At 40.8% G+C, this 14,311-nt stretch overlaps 1 protein-coding gene and 1 long non-coding RNA gene across 10 annotated transcripts in view; one reads left to right on the top strand and one right to left on the bottom strand.

Annotated features, from left to right (window-relative positions):
- The window catches only part of BEST3 (bestrophin 3), a 33,859-nt gene that overhangs the window by 15,036 nt on the left and 4,512 nt on the right, over positions 1–14,311 (top strand). For 7 of the 9 annotated variants that reach the window (XM_072034814.1, XM_072034812.1, XM_072034822.1 and 4 more), the window contains 8 exons: positions 545–714; positions 2,443–2,537; positions 3,095–3,328; positions 8,438–8,592; positions 9,306–9,383; positions 9,773–9,925; positions 12,736–12,816; positions 13,856–14,007. In XM_072034814.1, the coding sequence (XP_071890915.1) occupies positions 563–714; positions 2,443–2,537; positions 3,095–3,328; positions 8,438–8,592; positions 9,306–9,383; positions 9,773–9,925; positions 12,736–12,816; positions 13,856–14,007 (1,100 nt within the window). In that variant the 5' untranslated portion in view covers positions 545–562. The remainder of the gene's footprint in view (positions 1–544; positions 715–2,442; positions 2,538–3,094; positions 3,329–8,437; positions 8,593–9,305; positions 9,384–9,772; positions 9,926–12,735; positions 12,817–13,855; positions 14,008–14,311) is intronic. The other 2 variants (XM_072034841.1, XM_072034845.1) reach the window with 2 other exon arrangements.
- On the bottom strand, positions 10,644–14,020 carry LOC113843452 (uncharacterized). The gene is made up of 3 exons (XR_011807647.1): positions 13,896–14,020; positions 11,777–11,915; positions 10,644–11,446 (listed from the first exon to the last, which is right to left on the bottom strand). It is a non-coding gene; the product is annotated as an uncharacterized lncRNA (long non-coding RNA).

Genomic DNA, 14,311 nt, shown 5'->3' with positions numbered 1-14,311 from the left:
TCAGCTGCTGTCGTAACTGTTAATGAAAGAGGCCGTCTCCAGATCTCATTTGCTTCTCGATGAGTGTAATTACCAAAGCCAGCTAAAAATACCGGCTGGGGAGGAAGGTACATTGGTGAATTCAGCTTTGCTTCTGCTGCTGGAGCTCTGACAGAGTTTGGGAAAAATTCAAGCAAATTTGCTTCCTTTTCTCTGCTTGCACCAGATTGGAGAAAATTGGGAGTAAGCAGAGGCTTTGGAGGTGTAATGTGTCCCCATTGACACTGCCGCTGCCACCCAGGCGGGCAGCCACATCTGGCGCTGGTTCCTGCTTTTGGGTGGTGGCTGGGGCCAACCAAACATTGCATCCATCTACCTGCAGCTCAGCAGGGCTTGTAACCATGAGATCTTCACATTTTTCTCTCTTTTTACATATAGAAACACACAGCATATGTTTATGTATACTGTTATATGTATATTTGTGCGTGTATATCTGTGTGCGTTCAGGTTAGGATACGCTGTCTAAAATGTTATTGGTTTCCTGCTTCTCTTCCACTGTTTCTAGGCACAGCCTGCCAAGACGATGACAGTCACTTATTCCAGCAAAGTAGCAAATGCCACTTTCTTTGGATTTCACAGATTGCTCCTAAAGTGGAAAGGCAGCATCTACAAATTGCTGTACAGAGAATTTATTGTTTTTGCTACTCTTTACACAGCGATAAGTGTATTATACAGGTACACTCTTTCCAATTCACATCTCATTAAATGTTATACTGAAGGTTCACACTTTGTAGCATTAGGCTGATGAGTGACTGGTTGGGGTGGGGGGTGCCACATAATTGTCATCCTTTCCTCGAACCTTTTCTAATCTCCTTTAATTTCCACATTTACTTCTTAGATCCAGAGGAAGCATGTAGAGTGAAAATAAAATATGGTCTATCGTACTCGACTGATTCCACTCTCAGCCTTCTGCCAATGCTGAGCAACCCTTCTGCTGAAGTTAGGCTAAATAAGTTAGCCTAAATTAGTTAGTTAGGCTAACTAATAATACCCATAAGTAGCCCGTGATATCTAGCCTTTATCATTCTGGCACTGTGTGCGCCTCTCTGCTTTGAATGATGAGTATAGGCATTTCTTGCTTGCAGAATTGGTCTTCAGTTGCTCAGGGGTAATTTCACGGACGACACTGAAGTGAATAATTTGAGGGGCAGGTTATATAGTCTTTTCTCAGGAAAGGTGAAGTTATCCTTAAAGGTAGGAGGGCATGACTAACTTTATTTTTAAGGATCCAAGCTTGCAAAGGGACAAGCAAGACTAGCTGGAAAATCGCTGTGGTTATTACCTGGGTGCAACACAGCACCCGGGAGGGCCAGGCCAGAAGGGGAGCTACTGCTTCCACCAAGGTGTGAATTAAACAGAAGCAACGCACCATTTAATGTAGTGAGCCTTTTAATTGATGAAGTGCACTACACAAGTGTATCAAAACCATGATTCAGATCTTGCCTCAATCTGTAATTAGCCCCCGGTGTTTTCTTTTTATGTGTAACAAGGAAAAATAGCTTCAGTTTGTTTGTGATTAATGACCACCTTCACACAATGTTCAGTGGTCTATACCTGTACATTCAGAAAGAAAATTGCAGCATTAATATGTAAGAAAAAATGAAGTCTGACATTCATTTAAATTAATCTAGTTTCACTGAAAAGTTAGGCAATTAAAGACTGTAATAAATATGACATGGAAAGCCCTTAATATATACCACATTTTTTACTACATGATTGTAAGCAAAATCCACCAAATCTTTGTCATGTGTTCCTTTTATATGAAATCAAAGAATAACTGTAATACCTATAGAGCCAAATAAAATAATTGCTTGTATTTAAGCCTGCTGTATTTCATTAGATATATTTCTCCATGGGAATAAGTTGCTGTGCTCCACTAATTTTCTATCACCTGATGAATATTTTCCCCACTACAAGACGGATACAGTTGTGTTTTTCAGTTTGTGGATAAGCAAAATTTTGCAGGAGTAAGAGCAAAAACTGCTGCAACAATGTGGCATTTTCAAATAACAGTGAGTAGAAATCAGCAACTTTTTGCACTTCAAACAGACCTTAGCATTTTCGTTAAGTAGCCCTCTGGAAAATGAGAGCAAGCTCTGCTTGCTCACTTACCTCTTATTATCATCACTGGTCTGGGTGAGATAGCATGCTAATTCTAAAGGTGTATTGACTGTAATTAGCAGTGCCAGTCGAATTAGTCATGAGAAAACAGCAAGGACATGAGAATAATAGTCTTCTCTAGCTTCTTTATGACATGGTACAAGTGTTCAGCACTTTAAGAATCTTCTTGAAGATGTTAGCCAAGCTTGCTCCCAAATACAACTATATGATCATTTGCATGTATTTGCACTTTGTAGTGCCAGAATATCGCAAAAGGACATATACATTTTATTTTTGCTGCAGATTTTTTCTTACAGGAAGCCAAAAACGGTTCTTTGAAAAATTATCAATTTACTGTGACAAATATGCAGAACAAATCCCAGTAACTTTTGTGCTTGGTAAGTACTGGCTACACGTGAAATTATTCTCCAACACTGTCTCTGTCCAAGTATCTTGTAAGTGTATGTGCAAGGAAGCATTGCAGAGCTGAGGGGCATATGGGAGATTAGAGGCTCACAGTAAAGTCATCGGCTTCCAGCAGGTTTCCTTAAAGTCAGGTTGCTTTTGTCACATCAACATTTATGCTCAAGTTCTTAATATTGCAGCAAAAGAGCATTTTAACGTATATATAAATATATATAGTGCCCACTAACACTGGTACGTTGTGCCTGACCTTGCAAAGCACTAAATTCACTCAAAGTCTACTGCAGAAAAGGAAATTTGGAAGTTTGTGTTAACATTGTATGAGATACTCAGATGTAACAGGTCATTAAGTTACAGTGTCTATTAAATAAGTATTGATTACATACTGATTTTGACATGATTTACTACATTTACATGTATTCTGGGGAATGTAGTACCTTAGTGATATGAATAATGCCCTATAATGTAAATTAAGGTAAGCTAAGCAGAAGCCCTGATAGGGACTGGACCTTTTTCTTCTTCCAACCCACAGGTTTCTATGTCACGTTGGTGGTGAACCGGTGGTGGAACCAGTTTGTGAATTTGCCATGGCCAGACCGACTGATGTTCTTGATCTCCAGCTGTGTCCAGGGAAGAGATGAATACGGCCGCTTGCTCAGGAGGACTCTAATGCGCTACGTGAATTTAACTTCTCTGCTCATCTTTCGCTCCGTGAGCACAGCCGTCTACAAAAGGTTTCCCACCATGGACCACGTGGTGGGTGCAGGTACTGCTGTGTCCTTCTCCCAGAGTTTCTTTTTCTTTCCCTCATGTGTAGGAGCACAGGGAAGGAAGGAACCACCTTCATGTTTTCTCTCTTCTCTGGCCCCATGTGTCTGTCACGCTAACCCTTGTCAAAGTGCCACTTTTTTGCCACTGCATTAATTGAAGTGCCTTTAGATGGCCACCTTTAGTGTTCTTCAAGACTTCATCTAGTGGCCCTACAGAAAGCAGAATGAGTTGGAGACTCTCACATGGATCTTTTTGCAGACATTGTGGGGACAATAGGTCTGTCCCCAACAAACAAGCATGTGGAGCAGGTACAAGGTTTTCCAAGGCGTGAAAACTGACATAGTTGTGATGTCATATAATGCATTAGGAGTGCTGACTTTTTATCCATCATTGTCTCAATGTCTAGGGTCTAGTGCATCAGGGACTGGTTTCCACAGACACATCACAAATACAGTTTCATCTCAATTATTTCTGAGTAGATTGAATAGGTCACAGATTGGTTGGGATACACTCTGAATATCCCAAACTCTGGGACTTTTTTCTTTGAATTTACAACCTCACCTTAAACTTAGCTTTTCCAGGATAGATATACTAAGTATTAAACATGTCTTTATTCTCTCAGCAAAGAGATTGGGTGATTTCTTCCAAATAGGAGATATGTTTTTACTGAACATTTTACATTTCTTAAAATTATTCCTTTGGCATGGATTAGTAAGCAAAGTTGTAGCAAGTTAAAATATGCAGTGTGTATATACATATACACATTCAAATATGTGTAAGAAGCTTTGGATGTTAAAAGAAAAAAAAAATCCATGCAGAATGCACTGATCTTACAAAAAAAAAAAAAAAAAAATCATTTGTGTTGTCACTCTTTTTCCAAAATTCAGCTGAATTTTGTAGTTCTCTTCCATGTGCTTTTCAAAAATATTGTTTACCTGAGCCTGTGAGAGGTCAAGGAAGCTTCTGTTGCTCTCTCCAAGCAATCTGCTTCTAGCATGTACTGGAAAATTACCACATTTCCAGCAGGCTAATCCAGCTCTGCCTCCCTATTGCTAAAGACAATCTGTTCCAAAAGAGACAAAATGTCGCAGCATTGTACAAAAATTGTAGACTGGAAAACAAGATTTTTTTTATTTTTTTTTTCTGCACAGTGGAAAACATTCTACTATACACTACACAACTAAGAATTGGCAGGCAGCTCCGTGGATTTCAGTACAGATTGTGTAGGTCCTTATGCACATTGTGCCACAGAATTTTTGTTGATGCAGTATTGAGCACTTGAGGGTATATTTTGCTACTACGAGCATCCAGTGATTAAGACAGCACTCTGCAATTATCCCCTCCCTAATTCCCTGCGGCATTATATAACAGGCTGCATGGGAGGGCAACATTTAATATGAACGTGAGTGGCAGAATCTGATACTTACAGAGCAGGCATCACTGAAACAACTTGTGCCGATTTTGCATTTTGCTCTCAAACTGAGAACTGCCATAATGTAACTACTGCTACACATCTCCCTTTTCAATAAATGCACTGCTTAAATTCGTAGATTTTAAATCTGAGAGCAGGACAATGATAATCTAGTCTGACTCATCCACAACACACGGCAGAAAAGCTTACTCACAACCTCCTTTATCAAGCTGCAATTTCTGACCGAACTGTAATACCTTCTAGGAATCTAAGCAGCTCTGATTCAGCTGACTACAATGGAGAATACGCCGCAGAGCTGGCATTCACAACACTGAACTCACTGTTGAAAAGTGGAATTTCATTCAGAGCCTGAACTTGCATGCAGTCATTTTCTGTTCACTGGATTTTTAAATGGTTTTGGTTGTTCTTTCTTTTTTTTTAGTTAGGTGAAAATACCATTTTCTCTCAATAACTACCTATTAGTGGAGGGCATAGAAGCTTGAAAAAAAATATGAGCTTCATCTTCCTTAGTCTCTTCCTGCAAGGTATGGTTTTCAGCTCCGGACCTTCCTCATAACTATTTTCTAAGCTTTTAATTTCATTTTTACCATTCTTTATGGAACTGTAGGCAGGCATTTCACACAGACTCATGACATCACGATGCTGAGTACTGCAGCACGTACGCCATAAGGATCAAATGCCTGGCAGTCCTTAACTTTCAAACCCTGTTTGTTGCAAGTTGTGAGAGGAAAGGTGGATGCTCAAGAACGTGAATCTTGAAAAACATGAGTCAACTGCTAGGCAGCAAGCCACCCAAACCAAACAGGAGGTGTTGAAGAGAAACGTGAGGTTTGAACCCAGTGACATGGCTACCTGCTGTTGACTGAAGTGCACAATCCCAGACCCACCACTGGAATGAAGTACCTAACTAATCCTTTCTCAGATGAGAATAGAGAAACATATATATTTGATTGTTGTTAGCACACTGTGGAGATGTGGGAGATGTTCCTTCTTCTAACCCCTAGCCATTACAGTATTTGACATGGGCACGCTGAACCAGTCTTGCCTCAATCCATCCCATTTTGATGGGAGCCCTGAATACCCCATGAATCATTTCAGGGAGAGCACTACTGACTTTTTCCAGCCAGACTTGTGTTCTCGTTAATACTTTATCTATAAGATCACTTTGGCTAATACTCTTCACATTATTGTCTTTTTGTGCTTTATTGATTGTATCCCGTGTCAAGTTTTTCACATTTTTGCAAGTATTCAGTGCCCTATCATTCCTCAGATCACCCTTTTCAAGATCTTGGCAGAGTATTTGCCAAATATTTTCAATTTTCTGGAACTGCTCCAGTCTTCCAGTTCCAATCTTCTTGTTCAGAGAGTTTGTCAGTTAATTCTTTAAATTCTCTTAAATAAAAATAAGATGAACATATTTAGAAGCTGTTTAAGTTTAATAATAGAGGTTTAATATCCTCTCCTGTAATTCATGGCATATAAGGTGCTTTCTTACCCCTGCAATTACAACAAGCAATTCTGTACTGTGTATTGCTTGTGTTGCTGTAACATTTGCCAGCAGGAAATATTTTTCTGTGATAAGTATTCTAGGTGTTATTAATGTCCATCAAAGACAATATTTAATTAATATAAACATGAATGCCTTAATATTAGAAATAATGGCAACTTGAATGTTACTTTGAAAAGAACAGTGATGTTTATTTTTTTCTCAACAAAAAGGTACCCAGTTTAAGTGCAGAGCTCCCCTGATTCTTGGAGCTTTGCTTTTCTTCATGAACCCCTCAGGCTGTGCCCTTCTCGATAATGACTTCCCAGAACCTCTCCAGGGAATTGCATACTCCAGACTGTCATTTGTTTTTATATTCCTTCTGTTTCAGCATGAGAGAAACACCTTTTCCTGTCGTATAATAAGAAATATGTCTAGCCAAAAATCAAAAGCAGCCTTAAAGACTGACTTTCAGGAGTCAGGAGGATTTGTGGCTAGCAGGTCAATAATCAGTCACCCAATTATTTCTGTGCAACTTATTATGAGAGCTGGCTGCAAACCACACAGGCACCTTTTAAAAGTTGTAATTACTCTGTTCTTAAGTTCCAGGATTCTGCAGGAATACCATATCTTGCTGCTGACCTGCTTTTCTTCTAGCCCAACAGCAATGTGTACCATCCTTGTGCTCCTTCCAAGTACGTGCAGTGTTCGCACCTCCTGTGCTGTACTATTGCAACTGTACAGCAGTGGCATTAGTGTCAATAACAGAGTGTTTACAGAGGTCACCTTGGTTAACAAATTTTTGCTCTTAGCTTATTCACATTAAAAAAAAAAAAAAAGTTGTGGAAGTTTGTATATATTTCTTTTTCACACCTTCATGTATCATCACCATAGTTAGTAAGAGCAGATCAACAGATCAACTCTTAGCTACTAGCTAAAGGACTAGAAGAAAATCACTTCCATTCTCAGTTCCCCAAAACTGAATTTACAGCACTCCATCTATTGTTAAACTTGTAGTAATGGATGAGCCACTTATTTTGGAGCTGCTTTGTTACTATCTTTGTCCTGTTTCAATTCTAATATCAACACAGCAAAAGAGGCCTTATACCCACCTGAGCAAAAACTGAGATCCTCAAACCTAAAGATTGCTCTTATACTAGAAAATCTAAGATTCGTAAAAAAGAAAATGTGAGGTTACCTGTCATTAGATTTCTGAGGTTGTTTTTCTCAAAGCCACAGGTGGAAGGAGGACAGCAGAGCAGAGCTGAACTTTCCTACCCACAAAGCCCAAAGGGGTTGAGGTGTTGCTCAAAAAAGCCAGCTGCCCCCATGCTGATCCCAGGCAGCACAGATTTTGTCAAACACAGCCCTGGCTGCCCTTGGAGCTTCTCACCATGGAGGGAAGCAGGACTTCACAAGGCCAGGCTATCCCTGCAGGAAACATAACGCCTTCCCAGCGCCAGGGCCAGGCAGGCTGCCAGGCAGAGTGCAGCACGCCTTCAGCCTGCAGCCCCAGAGCATGGCCCAGTGAACCACGAGCAGCAGGATTTCTCTGCATGGCTCCTCTTCCTTCTCCTCACTCACCTGCATAACCCCAAAGATGAAACACAGGCTGGCAGAGAACATTTCACTGGCAGAAGGTGCGCTCTCTGCTATGCACATGCCTGCGTACTCCCTGGCTTGCTCACTTCATTGCAGATTTACCAAAAAATTATCAGGATCAGAAGGTCGCCGGGCTGCCTTGCAACGTATAATGACATCTTGCTAAAAGCCATCGCTGCTGAAAAGTGATAGTTTATTGACTGATGTTATCCAGTTCCTTATTTTTCTAAAAGTAGGATATGAAACTAGAGAGTGATCTGTACAATCCTTAGTATTATCTGCATCTACAGTATGTCAGCCGTCGCATAGAAAAACAGAGCTATAGCAAATTGCTGCATATATTGATCAAGATGGATTATTTTTCAGATACTTAGTGCAGAAAGAAGTTGCTTTTAAGCAAGAGTCATGCTGGAATATTTTTTTTTAAAGGAGACTACTATTTAGAATTATAATTAGTGTTTTGCATAGTTCTATGGAAATATCATATGAACATAATCATATTCAAAATACATTACACAAATTGTACTGTCTGCACAGAATAAATCAACTCTTTTTTTGTTGTTGCTGCTGTTGTTTGTATACAGGTTTTATGACAAGATATGAAAGAAAAATATTTGATGACCTCAAGTCTCCCCACCTAAAATACTGGGTTCCCTTTGTCTGGTTTGGAAATTTGGCATCGAAGGCAAGGAAAGAGGGTAGAATTCGAGACAGTGTGGATCTGCAGACACTAATGAATGTAAGTAGAAAAAGTAAATCTACAGAAAACTAGTATTAAATTGCTATGCGGTAGCTTTTCACTTACACAACTTGATTTAGTGCACACGACTCTCCAGTCATCTAAATGATCTTACTCAAAGTCTGTACCACTTTTCTCTGTGCACCACTGTACACTCAGGCACACACAGCAGCAGTGCACTGGGATTGTATTTATATGACTAAGGAGGTATTTATTACCCGAAAGAACAATTTGATGAGTAAAGATTTCTTCTAGCCTCACTGTAAATTTATACTTTGTCCGTTGCTGGAGGAAAAAAAAAAATCTAAGAATTATTTGGCATTTTGAAAAAGTTAATATCAGTTTCAGGAAAAATAATCTCCCTGAATATTTTATTACGTGGCCAAACATCCCTTATATGATAGAACACATTCTCTTTCGTATATAACTAAATTGTAGATAAATATAAACAGAATACAATTTGTGAAGAAATAGATATCATACTTAAACCATTTAAACTCCATAAATTAAGTGAATATTCAAGCATGGCAATGGGTTGCTGGATATAATAATTTAATCCATTTATACTACACTTTCTTGTCTCCCTGTCCTTTTGCATGTATAAAAATGAACTGTAACAAAATGTTTATCATTCAGAATTGATGCCATTTAAGTTCATTGGGGTTTGTTTCCATTTTTTCCTTTTTTTTTTTTTTTTTTCCCTTCCCATTCAGGAGATGAATAAGTACCGGTCTTGGTGTAGCCTTTTGTTTGGCTATGACTGGGTTGGAATTCCACTGGTCTATACCCAGGTACTGAGATGTTGTCTTTCACAAAATTTGAAACACGGTTTCCATAAAAGGGGAGATTTGTGCCAAATGTCCATAGACTTAACTGGCAGGCTGTTGGGCACTCCCTGAGTCCCACTGGATTGTGGACGCCTGGTTAAATATTTAAGTTGTGTTTAATGTAGAGATGTTTTGAAGTCCTTGCATAATCTGGAGAGCGGGGAAGCACCAAAATTTTTGTTTCCTGGGTCTACTTCCTAGCTATAATTACTCATGTGGCCTCTTTATTTGTAACATTTTCTACAGATTTGTAAATAGTATTACAAAAGGCAGTCAGAGGCCTTTGGATATGTGATGCCTTATGCATAAGACTGTATTATGACATGTTTCCAATTAAGTTTTGTTCTTTGCAGGTTGTTACTCTTGCAGTCTATACTTTTTTCTTTGCCTGCCTGATAGGGCGCCAATTTTTGGATACTGACCAAGGGTATCAGGGACATGACTTAGATCTTTACATTCCAATCTTCACACTGTTACAGTTCTTCTTCTACGCAGGATGGCTCAAGGTAAACTAGTTTTCTGGGAAGGTGATGGGGGAACCCTCCCTGGGTGAGCTGGTGAAGGTGTCAGAGCCAAAGTCAAGGTGTCAGATTCACGGCACACTATAAAATCACCAAGGATTAATGGAGTTATACCAAAGCAAAGCAGCCCAGAGTGTCCTGTGATCATAAAGAAAAAGTCATCCAATACATTTTTAATTCCACTCAACAGATCTTACTGTAAGAAATTGTTGGGAACCTGAAAGAGCCCATTTTATTAATAGAGCAGTGACAGCTCCCCAAGGAAGCATTAATCCAGCAAAATCCAGTCCCAGGACTTGGACTATAAAATAAAGAAAAAAAAAAAGTTTTCTCCCCCTCTGCTGTGCAGTGGGGAAATACTGTTGTTGCAGACCTGGCATGAGCTGAATGGGACTAAATCGTACTTGCTTCTTAGGATCAAAGCCTGCCTTTAGTGTCTACTGTTAACTAATCAGATGCAGGCAATTAAAGGTCTCCAGTTTCAGATGGCTATCAAACATGGCAGCTAATATTGGCTACAATCCCACTGCATAAAAACATTCATTAAAAAAGAGTTATGGAAGGACTTGGATGCTACCCATCGTCCCATTGATGCCTCGTCAGCTAACATCCCGTCATCAATCTGATAGATGAGTAATTAAAGCACACACCTCACACTGGTTCTCTCCTCTGCAGTGAGTATCAAGGTAGACTAACTGGAAAAAAAAAAAAGGTTTGAATGAAAAGCAAATTTGTACATTAGGTTTCCTTTTGGGATTAATAATCATAGCTGGAAACTTTGAGCTCACTTTTGTTACGAAATAAATGGAATAACACTGGCCATTTAGAGCCCTCTTCCCATTACAACCTCCATTTTGAGAGCCCTCATCCCACAGCCACCTCACAAGGGCAGGGCAAAAGAAGGCAGCATACCAAGCTGGTGTGTTGCAAGGGTTTTGCAAGGATTGCAAACATTTAATAGCAGGGTAGATGCCTACAGACCTTAAATTCCTATCTTTTTAAAGTGTATTCATCACGGACTTTCTTTGAAGTTGCAGATGAGAGGCTTTATCTCTAGGCACTGCTTTTCAGGGGTTTACTAGTGAGTTACAAAACTGGATGCTCTTCTTCCTGCCTCCCCTGCCCAATGCCTTCCCCTCCATCAACACCCAAGGCTGTCAGTAGCATCTTTTCCAGTTAGGTTTGAGGCTCCCAGCCAGCTCCAGGCAACAGCCGGCGTGGGATGCCATAATAACTGAGAAATTTTCTGCATAAGACAATGAAAGGGAGGAGAACCTTTTAAAAAGCAGATTTAAAATCAGCAATGCTCCCTCAGACCTGCAGAGCCACAGAGTCGGGATATTTCTGTTCTGAAGGTTAAAGCCCATTTCCTGCTGAGTGCGTTGGGCTTCGGCTGCCAGATTGTGTAAAGGGCCCAGCACTATTGACTTCCAGTAACTTGGCAGTTCCTCAGAAATGATGGCGAAACTGAGCTCATTCCTTGGCTTCAGGCCTGATCTGTTATACCTGCAATAGAGGGACAAAGTTTCCCGTCACGTGAGACATTGCTAAATCCCCATTTTCGTTACTGTAATAGACAGGCCATCCAAATACAGGCCTTAGCTGTCTAGCGTTACATTCCTTTCCAGACAACAAAGGCCAGTGGCCAGGAAAAGGCCATTGCTGCTGTTCCCTCTGTCCTGACCATGCTCACTGTGTTTTTTTAGCTCATGTGATAGGTTTTGCAGTGGGTTTTGGAGCAGTGATTCTTGAGTTCACGCCAAGTGTCTTCCCTGGAGAGCCACAGCACCATTTGTGCTCTGGCACACTCCGATTCCAGCAGCTACATGGCCGTACCTGAAATCCAGTGCCCCAGGGCACACCAATGGGTTTGAGCAGAGGCGTCCCCTGTCTGCTTTTCATTCCTCCTGCCTTCAGTGAGGTTTTCATAGTGTTGGTCTTCTCAGCACCTCATTCTTCACCTTCCACTGCTGGCCTAGGAGAGTCAGCAAGTGATTAGCTAATGTTGCAGCTGAGAGGTCTTTAATCATGAGGCACACGTGAATAAATAACCACAGAGTGACTGCCTTGCTATTATAAGTCATTTAGATCACAGCAGCCCATAGCAAGTTGCATAAGGGAGGCTGTTTAACCCTGCAGTCTCTTTGCTCAATGCCATGTTGAAGCTGGGACCTCACCACTGCACCCTGGCCATCTCCAGGATCTTGGCTTTGGCTAGCGTGACACATGGCTTTCATTATATTTGAGGATTTTTGTGGACTGCTTTTCCTCAAAAACACTCAGAGGGATACAGTTAGCATTACCTTAGGAAAATAGGGAGCGGCTAGGGGCTGGCATCCAGGCCTGGGCTCAAAAGGCAGCTGTATGCCTTCCAGAAGGTTTCAGCTGCATTGCTGGGAAATATTAACTGAATGGGCTGGTGAAGTATCGTAGACCATAATGCAATAACAGAGCCTTCAGCAGCTAAATCATTAATTTAAATCAGCCCAAGACAGCAGTGAGGGAAGGTAAGGAATATCTTATATGACAATCACAGTGCCCCGGACATTTCTCCAATCCTGTAGGCCAGTGCTGACAATGATGACTGACAGCACGAACGAGACACCAGGGGCTGCATCCATGGGGAAAGCAAGCTGTTCCTTCACTCGACTGGCAAAAACATCACACTGGAGCCCGTGTTATGATTGCAAGTGACAGGCAGGGAGGGAGAGAAAAATCAGATCAAATTTTCTCTGAAGCAGCAGTCCTGACATTGCCTGCCAACCTCCATTCACACTGTCTCCTTTCCCTTTCAGGTCGCAGAACAACTTATTAATCCATTTGGAGAAGATGATGATGATTTTGAAACTAATTGGTGCATCGATCGAAACTTGCAGGTTGCTGTTGTTATTTCTACTTCCAGCTTTACCGTATTATAGATCATCATCACATTTAATCCCATTTCTTACATCGAGGTACAAATTAAGGGCAACAAGCGTCATCAAAACAAACTCTTTCCCTGAAGGTGTACCTATAGCTATAATCCCCAGGTTTTATTTTCATAATCTGATGCACCCCAATTTTGGCATTTGGCATTGCTTGCTGCCTGACTAAACACACGAACAGACTACCTCCAATTTTAAGCTCATTTTACACCTGGAAAAACAAATAATGTTTAATCCTGCAAAATACAAAAGCCATTTATTCCCGTCTAGACAAAAACACGTTCTGCTAATCTGAATGTCTAATGATTATAATAATATATATTAATCTTCCTTAAAAATAAATATATATATGTATTTTTGTATAATAGCAGTGCTAGGAACTTCAGAGACTGTATTTAGGGGCAGCAAGGGCAGGAAAAGCAAACCTAAATATGAAGCAAATCAAGCAAAGCAAGTGGGAAAGGCCTTCACACCTGCCAGAGATGGTCTCTGGCTTAACACTACCTCAGGCTTCTTGTGCAAGGGTGACACAGAGCCCTTTTTATGAAATATATCACAAGGCCCTAAATCAGGACGGTCACACTCTTAATTCTGCAGGTGTTAAAATGTGGACAAGGCCTATCAAAAAGCTCCTCAACTTGTGGCACATTTTAAGCAGTACAGTTAACGCCCTGCACAGACTGCCCATAGCACGTAGGACTACAAATCCATTTAACCACATGGTTTGTAAGGAAAGGACTTCTATCACAAAGAAATATCTTCACAGCACAGAAGACTCAATTTACAATAAAATGTAGAATTTTGTGGGTGTAGGAGGGTATTTGGGATGTATTTTAATAACACTGAGTCTCTTCACAATGCCCAGGGCACCATACATGGCACACTTTAAAGGGTTTTGAAACAAATATTGAGTCTGTGAGTTCAAAGCAGATTATTTTGTATGCTGTCATATATTGAATGTGACATAATTTATACAAAAAAAATATCTAAGGTCTCGCTTCTGGCGGTGGATGAGATGCACATGAACTTACCAAGGATGGAGAAAGATATTTACTGGAATGACTCTTCTGCCCGGCCACCCTACACAAAAGCAGCTGCTGATTACTGCATTCCATCATTCCTTGGATCGACTATTGAAATGGGGTGAGTGGCACTGAAGTCCTTAATGCCATAAGAAAGGTTACCACCAGGGCAGCCCAGTACCTCTGTTGGCTGACGGACACTCTGCGCAGGGCTGCGGGCTGGCACCAGTGGCTTGCACCTTCACCAGTCCCCAAAGGCTGGTCCTCCCTGCTGACGCTCATTTGGAGCAGCTGCCTTGGGAGTTCCAGGTTGTAACACCTGATTAAGACCGTTTCCTTTGTGGGAATGTGATAAAGAGGCGTGGGACTTAAGGATGTGATGATATTGTGAATGAGGAAGACTGAGATGGGAAATTATGTTACTG

The sequence above is a fragment of the Anas platyrhynchos genome, chromosome 1 (assembly GCF_047663525.1).
Source record: "Anas platyrhynchos isolate ZD024472 breed Pekin duck chromosome 1, IASCAAS_PekinDuck_T2T, whole genome shotgun sequence".
Taxonomy (NCBI): Eukaryota; Metazoa; Chordata; class Aves; order Anseriformes; family Anatidae; genus Anas; species Anas platyrhynchos.
The sequence above is the reverse complement of the archived record's forward strand: the minus strand, read 5'-3'. Positions and strand labels throughout refer to the sequence as shown.